Source organism: Strix uralensis, chromosome 1, assembly GCF_047716275.1.
Source record: "Strix uralensis isolate ZFMK-TIS-50842 chromosome 1, bStrUra1, whole genome shotgun sequence".
In the NCBI taxonomy this organism is placed as follows: Eukaryota; Metazoa; Chordata; class Aves; order Strigiformes; family Strigidae; genus Strix; species Strix uralensis.
The window spans coordinates 39,909,535-39,929,756 of NC_133972.1; the positions used below are offsets into that span (position 1 = coordinate 39,909,535).

The 20,222-nt window shown below is 34.8% G+C and overlaps 1 protein-coding gene across 4 annotated transcripts in view; it reads left to right on the top strand.

Moving 5' to 3' along the window:
- DGKB (diacylglycerol kinase beta) overlaps window positions 1–20,222 on the top strand; it is a 356,801-nt gene that overhangs the window by 128,318 nt on the left and 208,261 nt on the right. For all 4 annotated transcript variants that reach the window (XM_074863476.1, XM_074863493.1, XM_074863484.1 and 1 more), the window contains 2 exons: window positions 3,917–3,990; window positions 11,097–11,171. In XM_074863476.1, coding sequence (XP_074719577.1) covers window positions 3,917–3,990; window positions 11,097–11,171 — 149 coding nt within the window. The remainder of the gene's footprint in view (window positions 1–3,916; window positions 3,991–11,096; window positions 11,172–20,222) is intronic.

The following is a 20,222-nucleotide window of genomic DNA, read 5'->3' on the forward strand; positions in this document are numbered from 1 at the left end:
TGCCTGAATTGCTTGACTTCTTTCCCTTGAGATATTTTAAAGTAAAATCAATATTTACATACATGATGCAGCTTCTTTATTTCCTGAGGAATTAAATGATCATCATGTTAGCAATGTGATAATCACTTAGTATACATAGTTGACTGTTCTCTGTATCTTTTGATATGTTGCAATTGAGATTCAGTAAAATGTAAAAAATTCCATTACCATAGATCAAATGCGTGCACCTTATACTTACTTCAAGTTATACCTTATTGTGTCAGCATAGAAAGACTTATTTTATTGTTTCATCTTTCAGGTTAGGGAAACATTCTTGTTGAGAATCCAAAGAAAAGGAAAAAAAACCCCAAACCCTAAAACCTGTGCAGTCACATAGCTGTTCCATTGACAGTCTAGTAGGATGTTGCAGCGATCATTATCCATGGCTTTTAGGGATCTCTTTCTGTACTTACCATCCTCACAGGCTGCATTGCTATCCAGATCATCTGTGACAGAGCATGAAGCAAAAAGGGTAGAGTATTCATTGACAGAAAGCTCAAATTCCGTCAAATCATTCACAGCGTGGCTAATAAACTGGTGCTAAAGGAAGCATACAGTTTTCTAACTTTTGGGTGATATCCATGCAATTCAGTGAGCCCAGCTGCTCTAGATAGAGGAGCATCTTTGGCATCTCCTTTTGGTAGCAGCGCCATGTATCATTATGAATTTTGGTTTTACTCCAAGCATTAGATCGCTTATGCTCATAGTATATTTTCAAGTATTTTTCAAGACTCTAGTTCCCACTTACACAATACAGGGCCTGGGATATAGTACCTAGTCTGTTCAAACTAGCAAACTCCTAGCACCACTGACTCTTGCATACACAAACTTAAATTACTAAAATTTATGCTGTCAGGTAATTAGGGCATAAGCTTTTCTATAACTTTGTTAGTATGATCCAAAATTTATGTTCTGTCTTCTCTCTCCATGATGAACCAAAGCCTCGGATTCATCATTGCTTTTATTTATTATCACTTGAGAAGGAGAGAAAGAAGGAGTGAGGACTAAGATGGTACAATAATTATTGAATGGATTTGCGGTGTTTTCTGAATTGCTTGGTATTGTTCTGTAATGCTACGTCTATAATGTAGTGCACGATACAATACTGGTAATCGTAGTGATAACATTAGAAATAATTCTGCAGTGATGACCCTAATTTGCTGATTATACTGTGGTCTTTGTTTTTCTCTATTGGGTAAAATTGGTTTTGAGTAACAGGAATCCATCTTAGCACCAACTATTACATTTTTGATCAATATCAATAATGATAACTTGGTCATTGTCAAGGCTGTGAATCTCGACGGACACCATAGTGAAAGGCTGGGATCAGTGAGACTGTTAGGGGTTTTTTTTCACTCACAGATTGTGTAATTTTGGAACTATTTCCAGGAAGATGTAAGATTCCATAAATATAACTGGTAATTAAAGTTAATGTTTTGCCTAAAGATGGTCTAGAGCAAAAAATTTCTGTAGCTGACCAAAGTATACTACTCTAATTCTCCTGTATCTGGCCAAAGCATGCTACTCTGATTCTAATACTCTGATTTTGCTGGCATGGTCTCATTTTAAGTTGACCTTTTAAACAGGAAAAGGATTTTTGTGACTTTTTGGGAACCTCTTTTATTCAGAAAACTTGATCATTATGTTATTTGCATTTGTTTATGATCTAAGTACCAAAGGTGACATATCAAAGATACCCAGCAAATCTTCATACTACTCCTGTTAGACCTGTTTTTGGTATGGAAGAAGCTACATATATAATTGGTCCACCATTTTTTTTTTTGTAACTTTAAGTCACTTGTCCAATAACTTTGTGGAGATTGCCTTTAAATGATGCTAGATTAAGGCTTGAAAATCTTAACAAATTTAGTGTAAATCTTTAGTTGCATTGTTTATTATATGGAAAGAGCTATGTTATCTAGAGAAGTAATTTGGAAAAGCTGTAAGGAATTAATTAAAAGAGACCTTATTTTGGAATTGAGTGGAAAACAAACTAGTTACTAGATTTTTGTGATGGTCCTAAACTTTCTACTTCTAATTGTATGGTTAAGTTTTGAAATAAAAGATTTAAAATAGAAATAAGTTCATCATTTAGCTTTTGTTGAGAAAAGTATCAAGACCAAACCTTCTTTCCATCAGACTGCAGTGAGCAGATAAGTTAGTGGCAGTGGAGATCTGCACGACTTAAAGACAATTAATCATAGTTAAGCACATTCATCTTACTTCTTTCTAGCTAACCAGCGTAATGATCAGGATTATTATTTCTAATTAGAGGAAGTAATAGATCATGTATAACCTTAGGATGAGTCTCATTAATTAACCTGCGTCCTAAGGGATTTCAGTAGGTAGTCCATCTCTGTCACAATGAGCACCGTTGGTTTACACTTAGTTCACAGGAACAAACATCATGGGAATTGGCTAAATAACTAAAATTGATTAAAACAGTAGATAAAAATTAAATATATGACAAACTTCACTATATCCTGTAATTTGATATATGTTTCAACATACAGCACTTTGCTGTAACAACATACTGTGCCAGAATGTGATACTGGTTGGTTTTATGCTAGGTTTAATTCCACTAAGTTTGCTGGAGTTTTTCATTATTTGTTGTATATATTGGAATAAATTTGGATCCATTGTTTTTGAAGTTATGGATGGAGGTGACACACTAGTGCCTAACACTTCCTACTAGAAGTGATTTTAGATGCCTCTTGGATTATATGGCTATGTCTATAGGATGCCTGTAAGACACCTTAGCTATCATGTTTCTTGGGTTCTGCCTTAAATTACATTTTATGAGATCTTCAGCTGAAAAGATTTTGTTGTTTCAGGAATTAGGAACAAGGATTTGGAGCAAGAGCTTTCAATGTATCATTTTGAAACAGAGACAGTCTAAGATTTGTCTCTGAAGTTTTCAGTGCATGACTTTGGAGATGTTGACTTTGAACTTTTAATATGTTTTTAAACATTCTAGTATTGATATATGTGTAAAAGTGATAATTTTAAATATGAATAGTCTAGCTTTATGGTTTAAAAACAAATATTAGAGAGAGATCATCTGATGTAATTTTTTTTAATGTTCTTCAAGTCTATGGACCAAAGACAGTTAACATGCACATCTTTTGGTATCTAGAAATGCAGACTAACACTATTACTTAAAGGAAGGTGTTAGTTTGTAAAACTAAACATTAATGTGAACATTTAAAAGTTTCCATGCACAAATGAATTAAAAACCATGGTAGAAGTCATTGTTTCCTTCAGCATATCTTTCTCTCCATTCTTTTCCTCAGGCTTGCCCTTCCACATGTTTTCTCCTCTACTTTTTTAAGTTTTCCAGCTTTTTAAGGTGTTTAAAGGAACTCATTATTGTTACATTTTTAAAAGTATGTGATTTTATATCATACTAAATATTGCAGGTTTCTATAATTTAAAAAAAAAAATTCCATCAAGTTTAAGATTTCATATAGTTATATTTGATCTTTATAGTATAGTGTCATTTCTTACTACAAAATACTATTTCTTCATAGTTTTTTCCATAGGAAATTACTGTCAGAATCCATCATGCATTTCTCGCATTTAAAGTTTTCTTCTCTATTGATGGATGTAACCTATATATATATCAATATTTCAGTGGAATTATAAGTTAAAATGGAATCGCAGCTGTAAGACAGACAGTTAGCATTAGAAAAAAGTCACTTGCAATTTGTGGCAAATTAATGAAGTGAGGATTATTGCAAATTATGGAATTGCTTCCAGCTGGATTACATAGCATAACATAGAGTTTGCATTAAGCTTTTTGTTTTCTGTCTACTATAGGAAAAAATGAATGCAACACACAGCATTAATGAGTGGCTGTGTTATTCCCTTCTTTTAGATCACTCCAGTTCCAGGCACTCATCCACTTTTAGTTTTTGTCAATCCTAAAAGTGGTGGGAAACAAGGAGAAAGGTAAGGTTTATTTTCTCTCTTTTTTCCCCCCCCCACTCTTTCTTTATTCAGATCTCTGTGTTATGATTAAAAATGAACGTTAAAAGTTTGTATATGAAAAAGAATCCAACATTTTATACTGTTATGTCTCACATTTAAAAAACCCATTGCCGTGTTTAGAAGAGGTACACACAAGCATGAGTTTTAAATTCTGCAGTTAAAAACTAGAATGAGTTCTGTACAACAGTTTAGTTTTGCATCAGAAAAAGTAGCTGTATTAGTGTGTGATTTTCTGTGATTTGCATGAAAATGTGAGTTGTTATATCTTGCATTGCAACTTTGAAGTTACAAGAGTTTTCTTTTAATCTCTCTAATAATTTTGCAGACAGGCCAATAATTTCAGTATTCCATTTTCTAATGTACAACTTGCCTTTCAGAGATTTAGTGAGTAGATTCTCCAGCCTCTCCATAAGATATCCTACAGAGAAACCTTTTGATTTCTGTAGATAGGAAGTATTCTAACAATCCAGTTAAAGTATTAAAGTCCAATCACACAAACTTTAAAAACATGCTTAGTTTTATATATGTCAGTAATTACATTGATTTAAATTCAAAGTGCCTGAAGTTATGTTTAAATGTTGCTGTGTAAGAGGCATGATAAAACAGAGGTAAGGAGCATTCTTCTCCTACTCTGTCCCTCAGACTCAGGCAGAAATGCTGAATTAGTTACCCCCTGAGCAGTTTTTTCAGTGTATTTCAGAATCAGAAGTGTTAATAATATGGACATTTTTGACCACTACATAAATCCGCAAATTTTTATATCCTAGCTTACCATGTCAGTGCTGTAATTTATCCTTCAAGTCTTATAAAAGGTTACAGTCTTTTAGCCAAGATCAGGTTCAAGATGATACCCATGGATACTGGGTGATGTGGGTACCCAAAAGCCCAAGAGGAGGGATCCAGTGTGATTCTAAAGCTTGGAACCAAGCAAGTAAACTGCAAGTGGGTCAGATTTCCCTGCCTCTTCCCCACTGCCTCTCTTAGATTATTTCTTTCAAAAGTGTCCCTTAAAGTAAACTGACAAAAGGGACAAAATCCTACAGAATAGATGTTAGGGGAATTCTCAGAGCTGAAGAACACTTAACCAAAGCTGTATTCGAAGATCTCTGAGAGAACAGGTTATCATTTAGGAGCTGATTATGTAATCCCTGGACTGGTATACCTACATATCAGCAATGCCAGCAAGGCTAGTTGTGTCAAAGGCATTTAATGATCTAAAAGATTCATTCTAAACAGTTTCTAGAACATGCCTTTGCAATCACAACAAAACAATATGAGCCATCCTGAGCATTCATGTTTCAGACACAGTAGCGGTTTGAGGTAGCCTTGGTCTACTTCTGCAGTCAGGGGCACTGTGGAAGGTAACGTGCTAGCACTCAGCTTGACTTTTTTATAGTACTGTTATGAAGTGAGTAGATCAGGGATCCAGTCTGGAATGATGTAGGTGAGAGGTAGGTTAGAGCACTGCATTTACATAGTTAGTTATAAGCTAGAAACAATTTAATGAAATGTTAATGAAAGTTTCACAGCTTTCAGTTCCCAGCTTATAACTGGTCTCAAGTGTTACTATCTGAATGGGTTTAATGCACAAGGGATATCATTTAATGTCAGATATTCCCCAGGGTAAAAGCAAGTTTAAAACCTGATCCTCTTCCCAAGCTCCTATTCCCATTCACGTGTTGCAGTCTGACACTTCTCAGTTTGTTATGCAACTGTTACTGAGGCTAAGCAGATCACAGGAATGATTTGAATTTAAAAAATGAATGCCTTATACACGCTTCATTCACTAACACCATTACCTAGAAGTGTCATTACACAATGAAGTGTACAGCATGAGGGTAGCCACCAGCAGCTGAGTATAGTGAAGTATGAGAACCTCTTAAATTGGCTTTGATACCATACAAAATAAAATGTTAAATTGCATACTAATGTGTCACGGTTGCACTCAATATTTCTGTGTTAGGAGGAACACATCAAAAGGTCAGATGCATAGTTATGTAAACATAAGTCATTCACCAGCAGGAAATAATACCTCATGGTTAGATCTAAAACTAGGTTCTAAAAGGTTTAAAAAAGTCCATATACGGACTGTTTGATGAGAAGGGGTTTGCCCTCTGCCTTTTAGGCGTTCATGATTTGTATCAATATCAGTAGCATAACAAAATTATAAAATAAGGATGTTAAGAGTGCATATTAGCTTGAAGATTTAATTGAAGGGATTAAAATATTTTCAGGGAACAATAATATTTAACTTTTTACTTTTCCTGGTTTTTATCTGGCTGCTTTACAGTCAGTAACAGAAAGAGAAGAATCCCCTATTTCCTCCCCCCCTCCAATTTTGTGGCAGTTATATGTTGTGAAAAGCAAAAATCACAGGACATTTGAAGACATAAATAGCTTTGCAAAATTCACAGTTATGGTGATTCAGGTCAGGCTTTTTGTTTATAGTGATTTTGTAATCTGATCAAGTATTGAGAGGCTAGGAGTAGAGGATAGGCTGTAACAAAAGTAAGATTTCCACAGCAGTGAGGGGAAAAAAAACCCACACCCCACAAACTACTAATTTTTGTAGATGAGAATTTCATTATCTTGACTCATTTAGATTAAGGTGATCTTTCACTGAAAGCTATTCTTCAGTCTTTACTTAGGATTTTCTGTATTTGAGAGATCATGATGAATGAAGTTATGATTTCTAATTGACTTTCATTGAACACAGAAAGGTTATTGCAGATACTGTCAAGACTCCAGTGTTCCCACAGTTCCCTGTATGAGATTTTATGCCTTGCCATATGGTAATCCAGCCCATTTCATTGCCCTTAGACTTGGAGAGAGTGTATGCATCCATCTGACAACCAGTTGAATAAATGCACTCCCCCAATAATACTTTGTCATTTCATTTTATATTTTGCAGTTTTTTTCAAATCTCTCAAATGCGAAGGAAAAGAACTGAGGATCACTTTAAGTTAAAATAATTAGGTGCTTTAGTTTTGGTTTTTGAATGTTGGAACAGAGGGGTGGAGGGAAACAAATGGATATGTAGAAAAAGTACATTCAGAACACAAAAATACTTTCTCTACATATCTAAGTACCTTATCGTTATGTTTTAAAACTTCGGTTCTGTTGGAAAGCCACAGTTTTGCAAAATGTATAGTGGTAAATATCATGTTCTTCTTCAATAGGTTTCTCTTTTAAAAAACAATGCTATGGCTTTCAGATATAATTGCGAAAGAAAGAGCTATGAAAATAACCCAGTTATACTTTCTTCTTAATGGAGAGATTAATACTTATTGCCCATCACCTGAAACACAAATGCATTTGCAGTTATTTGGACTTAAATGATTTAGTCCAATGGATAATACATACATATGCAATAAAATAGAACAAAAATGTTTATTAAGAAGAAAGTAGCAAATTAGACTTAAAGTTGATGAGTTTAAGCCTTTCACACACCAAAAATAGATTTTAATTAACCATGAGATTGGATGGGAGTTCAGCAGACACAGTCAACTGTCTTCCTCGAGCTGTATTACATTATAACATGTTTTCAGTGATTGTGCATAAAATGGACAGATGTGGTTAATTTCATTCGAAAAAAAATTGCAGTACGTCCCTGTCATCCTAGGGCTAACAGTCCTGTATGGTCTGCGTTTAAGATCTGACTAATCAAGACAACAGTTTTCAATAATCTGTGAATAGAATGTATATATTTAGTACATCACTGACAAAATAGCTTCTCTCAACAGAAGAATATACAACAAGCCTGTATTGCTTATAAAGACTGTTGTTAAAGGTAATGCTTCTCACATAAGAGTCCTTCTAAATCATGCTGTTGTTTTGCCATACTCATTACTTTGTTTTCCACTTCCCCGTTTTCCAATTTATTTGCCTGACCAGCAGGTGAGTTTAAACAATTGTTTCCTTGACAAATGTGCGGTTGGATGCACTGGAGATCAGCTTCCGTACACTGACGTTTCCTGCTGACTCCACGTTCAGTGCCTGTGCAGTACAGGTTGATGATATCTTTGACCTTTGTTGTTTTCAAATAACTTTGGTTCCTAGCGGCTCTTCCCTCCCACCCTCTGATTAATGTGGCTTTCTAAGCTTTTATTTAGCATTGAGACAAAATGTAGAAGCAGTTTCAAATTATCTTTTTCAAATGTTGTATGTCTAGGAGGTCAATACCATTCTTTTAATTTTGGGGAGGAGTCCTTGGCTTTTTTCTTCTCTGCCATTAGGGTTAAATTAAGCCTATACTGACCACATCTTGAATAGTCACCCCCTAGATGACTGAAGATGCATCCCCCAGCTGGCACAAGGCACTGCTAATGCCAGCTTTTTCCCAGTGTAGTCAACTTTACTGCCAGTTTTGAATTGCCAGCGTGTTTCTGTCTACATTTCTTTTCTCTCTCTAAAGAAATGATCTTATGACTTCAGAAGATAGCTCGGTCTAACTCAGCCCAAGTTGCATTCAAGAGTATTTTATTCAGCAGCAGAGCTCTTTAGAGATGATCCCAATCCTCTTGGCCACTCCTGCTGTAATTTCTGCCTCTTCAGTTATGTTAGTGTAGCTATTTTGAGGTTCACGTGAGATCATGGACATGATTTGAGTGACATGAAAAAATGACAATGGAGAAACTTTTCCGAGGATTTGTATTTTAAATTGATCTCTTTAGTTTTCCAGATTACAGAATAACCCCACAAATGGTTACAGAAGCACAACTGTTGATAAACTGTGTTGTGGGGTAAGAACCAGCTGGAGGTAGTGGTGACAAGTGGTAATTTCATGAACTGGCTTTGTTCATGAAATTGCACTCCATCACAAAAAGCTGTCTTTTGGGGCATTACCCACTACACTGCCTCTTGGCTTTGTCAGCAACAAATCTCCCGTCACAAGGAAACCATGTCCAGTTCCTTCCTTACATGCAAAAGCAAGACGTTCAGAGACATGTCAGTATCAGTAGTCTGTTTGGTACTGTGGGTATAAAACTGGAAGGCTGAATTACTGTCCATTTCCTCATCTTGCATGTGTCAGTTAGGTCTAGTTACAGTTTAGTGTGAAGGCAAATGTTTATAGACAGTTTCTTCCTCTCTTTTTGAGAATGTATGGATGGAAATGAACCATCAATTTATGAATTTTACGCAGACTAGCATACATAAATATGTTAAGATAACTTAAAGCATGATGTGTCATTTGCAGTGAGTCATTATAGAGCAATTATCTGGTATTGATATTGGACTAGTACCTATGAATGGTATGCACTGAATTGAGTATGTTTCAATGTAATCTTTTCATAATTGCAGGTGGGCTTCTGGGTTTTGGCTAGAGATACCTAGCTCCTTCTTTATTAAGAAGGCTTTTATAGCATTTCACTGGTACCTGACAACAGTATTGTGAGTGTAGGTAATGGCTAGTATGTTTTGTAGCACCAAACTTTTAGGCAGGTAACTTAAGCCTTTGGGACTGTAACAATACTGTTGATGAACTTCTTATGGTCAGCTACACAAATTAAATTAGCATCACCTTTGACCAGATTAAATCCTATACATCAATGAGAAGCAATTTACACATAGTAATCAGAAAATTAAAAATAGGATCCTTTTACATTGGTGAGATGCTGCAAATGAAATGGAAATATACTGTATTGTAAATCCACTGTCAAATGTCTGATTTAGTCATCATCACATCTGTTGACAATGATGTGTGCATGCTTGCAAAGTGAAACCAGCCATTTCACATTGACTTTTTCTCTCAGGAATGGCATCAGGAATAGATTGTGTCAGTGTGTTTGAATACAGTGCTTTATGAAGAAGCTGATATCACTAAATAATTGAGAAGTTAAGAAAATGTTCCAATTTGGCAATTTTAGAGATAATTATGAATTTGTTTGTATTCAGTATTCTTACACCCTTGTCTTCCACCTAGCCTAATAAATTATGCATTGCTATTAAGAAAATAAAATATTTTTTAAAATTCCTCAATGTGCACGTAGATTGTGTCTACACAGTTTTGTTTTACTGAATTTGAAAACACAGACATTTTAACTCAAAATTCAGCTCTTACTATGCTTCTATTTTATCTAAGGCAGTAAAAAGAAAGGAAGAGATATTTCAGTGGAAAAATAAATGCTTTCTTTAAAACATTAAACTATTAGTTAGCTTGAGGACATAAACATTAAAATTAAAGAAACAGAGGTGTTTAATTTAAACCATTGCCATAGATCCCAGGTATATACTTATTCATTCTGAGCTCCAACCCTTTCATGTGCTTACTTGTTTCTATGTAAGAAACAAAGCAGTGACCACACTGGAGTCAATGTAGGAAATTGCATTTCTGATATTTTTAATGAAGGAAAAAAATGTTTGTCATACTTTTAGGACCAGTAACCTTAAATTTGAAAAGTTAGGAGTTTTTTAAATATTCTGCCATTTAAAGAAATATTTACGTGGGGGGTAGGACAGTGCTTTCATGCTGTATCAATAAATTGATATTCAGCTAATTTTAAAATATGTGTAATTTAATTAAAACAATGGTTTTGAATCTTTTTCATTTTCTTCCCATTGAAATATAATCCAAAGGAGGTATAGTTGACAATAAATTTGCGTTCTCAGAATGTTGTTCAGCCTACGGGGACATTTTTGGTGGGTGGCAAAGCCAATTTGCTTTTGCAATTAATTCTACTTGTAATTTTGTGTTAGCAATAAATTTCAGGAATAAATCTCTCCTTTACCATGGAGTTATTTTAATAGGAACCAATGTGCTTTTCCACATGCTTTTTTGACTTGCCTTTTCTTCTGTCAGTGTACCTTCTTACCCTATTTTTTTTTTGTCTATATACAGCATTTGAATTGTAGATAGCTTGTAGCACTTCTGTCTCAATTTTATGCCCACACTGTATGCATGAATTATAATTGCTGTGTACAAATAATTTGATTTTTTTGTATGAATGAGATCCTGCAATTCAAATAATTATAGTGTTAACTTGTTTAATTCTTTCATTTAATAGGTTTTAAAAAAAAAATCCAAACATGTAAGTAACTATTTTCTCCTGTCTCTTTTACCTCTTCAGAATTTATAGAAAATTTCAGTACCTTTTAAATCCTCGTCAAGTTTATAGTCTTTCTGGAAATGGACCAATGCCAGGGTAAGTCTACAGTTAATATTATTACCAGGAACTCATTTAATAAAATGCTACATAATCAAATGAACAAACTGAGGCACATATAGCATGTTTTGAATGTATCAACACTACAGACCTCCAAATGGCTGGAGAAATTTGCAGGTATTATTTGTTTACATGTACAAATAAAACTATGTGTCATATGTTTTACTGATAACCATGCAGTACTCTGTAAGAACTGTGGGATAAATTTCACTCTATTTGCAACTTTTACTGCTATATCAGCAAGCCGGGTTCATGTTACTTTTATATTACAAATATCAAGCATCCTCAAAGACTGGCCTGCAGGACATACATTTCTTTTACATAAACACATATGTGCACATACATATGTGTCTGTGTTATATATAGCATACATATATATATTCTTAGTCATGTCAGATATAGACTGTTGTTTCAAATTACAGTGGCTGCACGCTCCTTATCAATTCCATAATCTTGGGAATGTAGTGGGCAGAAAATGACTAACAGGCTACGTTATGCGGGCCAGTGGCTTTTAACGGGGACTGAAGTGTTATCTGAATCAGGTAGTGTTGCAGTCACTCACCTAACATGCTTCTTCCATGATTCATGTGAAGACAGGAGAATTGCAGTATATCAAATATCAACTTTTGCCAACTGAAATTGTCTCCTTTTTAAGTAGTGGACACCTTGGTAGAAGAAAAAAGAGAGACAAGCACTGAACATCCGGTCTGTGTATCATTTTGTATGTATTGGATGTTACTTATGTCACTGGTACATGAAATTTTATATCAGTGAGAAGAGTTGCAGAAGGCTATTATGAGATACATGTTCACTGACATGAAGTTTACACTGTTTGAATACTTTTTTTTATCTTGGGAGTTTTTATTTGTCTGGACGTTTTTTCTTTTTTTAAGTTGGATGAGAGTAGATGAAGGTGGAAATGTACATAGTTTGTGCCTTACAGTTATATTTCAGTTGTCACAGATATACTACTGGAAAGAGTATGCTCTGACAGTTTCTGCCAGTATTTCTGGTTTTAAGGCCAAATACACAGGAAGCTATTCTTTCTTAAAACCATTCTACATCAGCTGTCCATTCATTTACTGTGTTAGACTTGGGATGTGTATAGCACTGATGAAAGTGAAAATTGGGTTGGGCCCAATCCTTTTTGAAGTTAAGATTCTCAGGATATCTTGCACTACATTGTGGCTACCGTGCAACCTGCAGAATGGTGCAAAACCTGCTCAAAAAATGGAAATGAAGACATGCATGATTTCTTTCATGGCTGTAATTTTGTCCTGTACCAGCAAGTGCTATTTTACTACTCAAATGATATTTGTTGTTTGTATTTTGTTATCCTAGTCCTGACACATATGGAAAATTCAAATAATCTTAGTCCAAAGAGTACGCAGAGTAGAAAAATTGCAGAAACTTATTTCAGGAATTTATAAGAAATTTTAAATGAGACAAAACTAGTAACCAATGTTGTTTTTCATACGGTATAATAGGAATGCGATACTAGAGACTGAGATGATGACTTTTAAAACAACTGAAATATTTTTGTTCATATTCATCTTATTTCATTGAACCTTTAAAAAAAAAAAAAAATCAAACCCCACTTACTGACTGCATTTGTGTCCATTACTGACTTCTGGTTTTCATGTATCTTGTGATGTAAATTACCATGTATTTTAAGGCAGAAGCACAAGAGGGCAGTGTTAAGTTCAAACTGAAACCTTGCACTGAAGTGATTTAAACTTTAGTCTTTTGAACCAGGACAGTGTTTTTTAGAAAATATTTCAATTTCTCTTCCTATTAGGAATCGAACTAGTTTTACTTCAGAGTCACTTTGAAGAAATTTCTAATTAATTTTCAAACAGACACTGCATTTTATTAAGCTTGTTTTGGTATATTTTTTATTCATTCAACAGAAATAAATAATCCTAAATTTCCAGTCTATCTCCTGCCATCACTTCTTGCCCCTAGCAATGCTATGTAGGCTGCATATAATTTGTTCCTTAAGCGAGCAGTTGTATAAACTGTATTTCACTTACCAGTCCTTGTTTCCCTTTCTGTGAGGGCTGGATTACCTAATAAAAATCTGCCCATCCATCCATCTGTCCACTCACTCATCCATCTCTATAATGCCAGTTATACTGGATTGTCAATCAAAATGTAACATTTATTTAATATTGCCATATGTGTCATTTAGATTAAAATGGAACAGAGTGGGGGATTGTACAACGCAGAGAAAAACAAAAGTGTATTCTTCATGTCAATTACTGTTATTTAGTGGAAAGGGATAAACATAATGTATATTTATTTTAGAGCATTTATGATTATTGTAATACATTTTAGTTGAGTCTATTTTTAGATTTTTTACTTCTGAATACTATTTTCAGACATGTTTACTTAACCTATAGAATGTTTATAGTATTAGGGTAGAATCTGCGTGTTTTTGGTAGAGCCAAGCTGTCTGCTTTAACCCACAGGTTGATGTTTTTATTTATGATGATATTTTTCTCATGGGCTGCTGTCATCAACCAAGAAGATAACATTCACAAGTTTTCTAACTTGAGTTCCAAACCCAAGTTCTGTGGCTAACATGAATTAATATTTCAAGTTCATTTCTGTCAAAAATCTAAGTATCTCCTGTTTAGATAACAGGGAGAAAGACGAGAGAACTAGGAGACCAATAGAATCCTAAATCTAGGGGGACTGTGAAACCACTGTATTTTTTTTAAAAAAGTCAACAACTCAATCACTAGGTCTTTTGTTCTTCCTCTTGAGTGGGATAACCATATTCTTTCATGGAAATGTGTTGAAATAAAGGACTCCTTAGCAGACCTGAGCTGGAACAAGGATAAAATAATTTTTATTCAGAGGAAGAAGGATCACTAGTGGAGTCCCATATTTGAATTTCTTTGAAATCTATAAATAATACATATATCGTTTTCCTCTCCTTAAAAAAAAAACAACCCACAAACAAACACCTCCCCTCCCCCCCCCCAAAAAAACCCCAAACAAACCACCCTTCGTACTATCACTTATTTTGCATGTTTTTATAAATATGCTGATGTGTAGCAGGTCAACAGAAAAATATTTTGAACAAGTTGACAACAAATTTTAGTATTGCTATCTGAATGTGCAGTTGCTTAAGTGGATGTGTCACCTACTTTCATAATAGATGGGATGGTGCTTGGAGAACTGCAGGGACAGCGACAAAGATGTTCTTTGTAGCTTCTTAGTATGCCTAAGCTAAGGTTTTCAGAGCTGTTTATGTCAAGGCTCTCTCTCTATATATATTTATATATAATTATATAAAAATATGGACATGATGCAAATGTTGCACAGTAGCCGACTCTCTGACATTGATTCCTTTCCAACAATGGAAACTGACCCGCTGCAAGGCCTGAAAATCAAGGCGCTCTCAGCCAAAGGGCAGCAGTACACTTTAAACACTGGTATAATAATTAATGGTTAGACATTCTTTATTTGGGAGCAGAGAGATATGGGTGAGCTGGAGAAACCCTGTAAGCTCGGCAGCTGAACACAGGCATAAAAGGTACTCCACAGTTGTAGACTGCCACAGTTAACAAAGTGACGTGAAAATTGCCAGGCTGATACATTGTGTAATTTGTGCCTAGCACCTGTGTTTTAGCCTTGAAAAGAGTTTCCCTGTTTGGTTGTTATATCTCTATAGGAGTCTTCTACTTCTAACAACAACTGTTATTGTGGATTTAATGATCCTGAAGAATCTGAAATTCAGTTCTTGTTCACCTCACAGAGAGGTAAATAATAGCTGGATGAATAGCAGTCGAGCCACAGACCCACATGACTCTGTAGAGAGGTCACTGTTTCACAAAGGCTTTGTCCCTCTGAAAAGGCTCCTGTTCCCTTAAGTCTATTATTTAAAGTGTCTAATTTATGTTATTTTTATACTGTATAATAGAAATTATATCCACAAAAGTTGTATTTCTTTGTAAGTCCCTTAAGCATTTAATTTGGAGAACATGTATTTTTTTAAAGTCTACCTGCAAGTTTACTTCAACAGGCCTTTTTAAATCTTAAATTCTGTCCACTTAAAAGATGCCCAAGACAGCCACACTGAATCCCTAAGACTTGCTCTGTAATTTAGTTGGGAATCTACAGCACCTAGGCCTTTATAACTTCACAAAGCAATAGGCCTATTTTGAAAATTACACTGTTTTCCCTGATTATTGGAATTGATTGCTAGAGCGTTTCTTTGCTGTTGGACATTTGGAATATCCAGAGTATTCTGGGAAGATATATACACCAAGAATATTTTTAGAAGATAATAACTGCATAGTTATTTTCTCCTGAACAAAACCTTGAACCTGATCCATATTTCTTTGGAAGAATTACATTTTTGCCAAAGAATGACAAAGCATGGTGGGTTGGTTGTACTCTAATGATTAAAATTACTGTTGTGCACCATAAATCAGTAATACTTAGAACTTAGTAAGTCTTCACATGTGAAACCTAAACCTTGAGTTTAGAGATATATTTTAAGCAGCTGTTTAACAGTATTTTTACTCATATGACATCTGTGGTGTTTGCTGCACACATAGCACAATGTTTAAATATTGTAAATATCACCAATTTCCACTCCTATCTCAGTCTAGACTTCCAAAGTTGTGAGCCAGATTAATTCATCTCTCTCTTAACCATTGTAAATGTTCAGCAGTGTTTGCCACACACAGCGTTTGTCTGAAATCTATTTTAAAAGCTTGTGCCACATCCTTTAGCCTGCTTATTTACTCTTTTTGCATTCTTGAACTGGTTCTCTTTTCTCGATCACCCCAAAATAAGCTTTTGACTATTACAGTCAAGTTACTTCTGAATGTATGACATCTCCACCCACTACCCAGATGTCCTGGTTTAGCTAGGATAGGGTTAAGTTTCCCCAGCAGTGGGGGGAAGCTCTAGCCGGGTTATTCAATACCATGCTGATGTTACTTCCGGGCGCCCAAGCACGGGAGATTCGGGGAACGCGTGTGTTGTGCGATCTCTCTCGCACTGCTGTATCGGTATATATCTTGCTCTGTTCATTGTTATTACTGTTATTGTTATTGTTGTTGTTTGCTGTGTTGCTGTTGCACTCTTGTATTAAACCTTTCCTTATCTCATCCCTGGGGCTTTGTATTTCACTCCCTTTGTGGGGGAGGGGCAGCGGCCGCGTGGTCTCAGACCCCGTCAGGGACTGAACCACCACACCAGCACACCTTGATTCACTTTTCCGACAAATGCTTCTGTATTTCTTCTTCTGACTGGCATATATCTCTCCCAGATCTACAAGGCAGCTATCCACCTCGTGGGTATTGTGCAGATAAAGCAAATTTCATTCTTGCAGGGATCATAGGTTTGACACTATCATTATTGTTCAATATCTGTATCAGAATGATTTGGTCCATTGACTGACTATAATGCTATACTGTAGAAATAAGTTGGTATACATCTTAAGGAATAGTTAGGGAAAACCTAAGTTTTGGTTGGACAGGGCTTTGAGCAACCTGATATAATGGAAAATGTCCCTCCTCATGCTAGGGAGGTTGGACTAGATGATCTTTAAAGGTACCTTCCAACCCAGAGCTTTCTGTAATTCTATGCTATTAATGGTATTTTTGAGTGTGAAGTATATCACGTGGACCAATATTTTCAGTGTTGGTACCTGACACTAAAATGTCCCCTATATTCGTGGAGTCCCTCAATATCCCATATGATCACACACTGAAGGACTGGGATCTTGTTTTTCTAAATGTGCCATCATGGTTTTTAGCAAGCCTGTGATTTGAAATTGGCAGCCATCTTTATCTTTAGAAAGTATGAACTGAAACCAATATATGGATCTACCAGTTAACTTTCGCACATTAAAATGTCATTCCAGGAGAGGAATATGTTGGCCATGCAATGATAAACTGGATTTATTGAAACTATTTTTATTAGAGTGATTTACTGGAATTACTGTCTCATGAATAGTGTCATCACAGTATACAGAAAACTGTAACAGAGAGTTGTATTGAGGTTAAAGTGTGTATGTTGTCCAGTTACATGGCCAGCTCAGCTTGGCAGTCTAGAAGAGGAAAAACTGTTTAATTTTCATTCATATTCTCAAGTAAATAACCATTTGTCAGGGATTGTATTTGCTTTGTTTAGTAAAATAACAGCAATATGGTCATTACAATAAAGGAGTAAACAATGCAACAGTGCAATTGCTTTGTCTTTCAACTTGATACTTTCCTGTGGATAGTTTGAGAAAAATCAGTGGTGAGCTGAACATCTAAATTAGTGAAATTGCTAGATTAAACTCAGCACTGTGAATTCAAAAATGGACAAAGTTACAGGGTTCACTTGGAAGCAAGAGAGATTTGTCAGATTAGTCCTTTGTCAAGATAAATCTGTTAATGAAGGTTTAGCAGACTCTAATTTGCTTTGAGCTGGTGACATTTAGGATGAATGTTGTATCTTTTATTCACTTCCATTCACACGCAACAAGTTCTATTGCAATATGTAAATGTTGTATTAGTTCACTTGTAATTACCAAACTGATAAGTTACAGATGCCATTCAAGAAAATTTTGATAATATTACTGTATTTGATTTATGCCACACTTTATGAAAAAGAAATATTTATAGAATTTAATGATTTTACATATTTATTGGTTCAATATTATTGTCTGAACACCTTTAAGGCCAGCCTACTTTATTACTGCAAATACAGAAGTTTTGAAACAGAAGTCATAACAAATAACTTTTAATACAGTTTCTCTGTAAGTCGTAATCCAGAGCTATATTGCAGCTGATTACAATTAGGTGCAAGTATTGTAATTGGCAAAGTTCATGTACTGTGTATAGTAATATTGGCTGAGAAGCTATGAAACAAAAGTATTTACAAATTTTACTGATAGTTTATTTCTGAATCAATTGCCTTTTCCAAAAACTTGAATCCGAATTACTCAGGGGCAACTGTAAAAGCAGCTCAGTAAAAGCATGGGTTTAAGCCACAAGAGATGAAGCAGGTCTAATGCCATTTAGAATATTTAAGAGAAAATTTCTCTAATATAGGCAGATACTCAGTTCTGTTCCCTTTTTTGCAATTTGATCTTTGCAGTGGAGAAATGTACCAAGTTAAGCAGTATTTTTATATCCACTGATAATTTGCAGTTTACCTTATGTTTAGCTTATATCTGTCCTGAGATACCAATATCAGTGGATTATTCTTTGCTTGGGCTATTGGCAGTTTTAATTTTTGCTTCCACTGTGAGTGAAGAAAACTGGCTGAACGATTTCACACAGTGCAGTTGTATGCCACCTTGTGTGGCTGAGCACCTGAAATCTCTACATAGTGCAGTGCTTCTGGGAATGAGGGAAAAAGTAATGTGGAGGTACCTAAATGGAAATCATTGCAATTTATGTTTTAAAACAGTTTTACTGTGACTGGGACAGGATTTCCTAAAACAGTTCTATAATAAGGGGGGGTGGGGGTGGTGTATGTGTGCTATCTGTGCATAAATCAATTAAATGCATGATTCAACAGCAAGTAGTTAAGTCCTCTAGCGTTGGTGTTTTATTCATAAACAGTTTCTCTGCATTCATATGGATTTGATGAGGTGATTATGAGAAACTGAATTAGAGTAGTATAGGTAGTTGAAACAGTTGCCATCTTTCAGATGGAAATTACTAATTTATCAGCAGAAACTCAATAATTGCCTGTTTGCGTGATCCTTGTGTCTGGCAAAACAAAATAAAAGTAGGCTGATATCAAAACACATTCAGTGGTTTAAATTTGTTTGTTTTACTTCCAGCAGGTAGGAAACTGGATTATGGAAGACTAAACGGGTCAATTTACAAGGGAGCTATCAAGATTAAGATATCTATTGATAGTTTTTCAACTCAGTTTTATGACTGAGCCTATTTACTATGTTAATTACTGACTATGGACTAAGAACTGTGTATGCTTATGAAATTTGTAGAATGTGAAAAGTTGGGAGATACTGTAAAAAAAGGAAAGCTGCAGTTTAATGATGTAAGAATTTGAGCATCAAGCAAGAATTAGATGATCTTGTCAATTTGGATGATAGGAATATAATCAAATACAATAATCTCTTGTAATCTACATTTAGGGATTGGTTGTATTGTCCATTCTCAGTAGAAAGAAAAATGGTTTATTTTCCAGAATCACCTAACAATTCACCTACGAAAAATATCCTGCTGTTTAAGGCCTTAGTATGCAGCCATACATGTTTTTTGTCTTCCTGTGGATTACTATAGCTGTGGCTTTTCATCTTTTATTCCCAAATGTATCAGGAGTTTTGTTTGTCCTGTGGTAGGAGATGTTAGTAGAAGTTCTGCTGATCTTTCTTCTTGCCTTTTTGCCAGTAATTGAGTAAGTGTAATTTGGCTTACAGTCTGTACCAGCCTAATGTTCTCATGTGCCATTCCAGCTCCACTGACTACGTCAAGTGATATAGGAAAACTTTTTACTATAATGTCTATAAAAATAAAATCTGTATAAAACAATATCTACCTATTCTCATATCCATATAAAAGGGGAATTTTTTTTTTAGTGGCAATCTTTTTCTTCACTGAAAAAAAAAATTCTAAATAATTTTTTGTTGTATTAAATGATTCTTTGTGAATTATAGTAAAAATTAATTTGATACCAATAAAATACATGTTTTAAAGTTTCTGATTTACCTGTTTCTTATATCCTATTTAATTTCTGTCAAGGTTATTGACATAATTTCTGTAAAGGCTATTGATATAATGGACTTTTGTTCTTTGTATTTAATGTCGTATTTGTCATATTGTGCTATGTAAAGAGTAATCATCAAAATTGTTATAATAATAATAATTTTTTTAAAGTAGAGATAAAACTTTTGGGGAAGAATCGCACTGTACATACTGGTTTATATTTTTATGTTATTTGATGTTTATGACATATACCTAGAATTCTTGTACAATTTTATGAATCAGTTCAAGAAAATAGAACTGAATTTTCTATTCTGGTCCTTTACCTTAGTCTGACAGT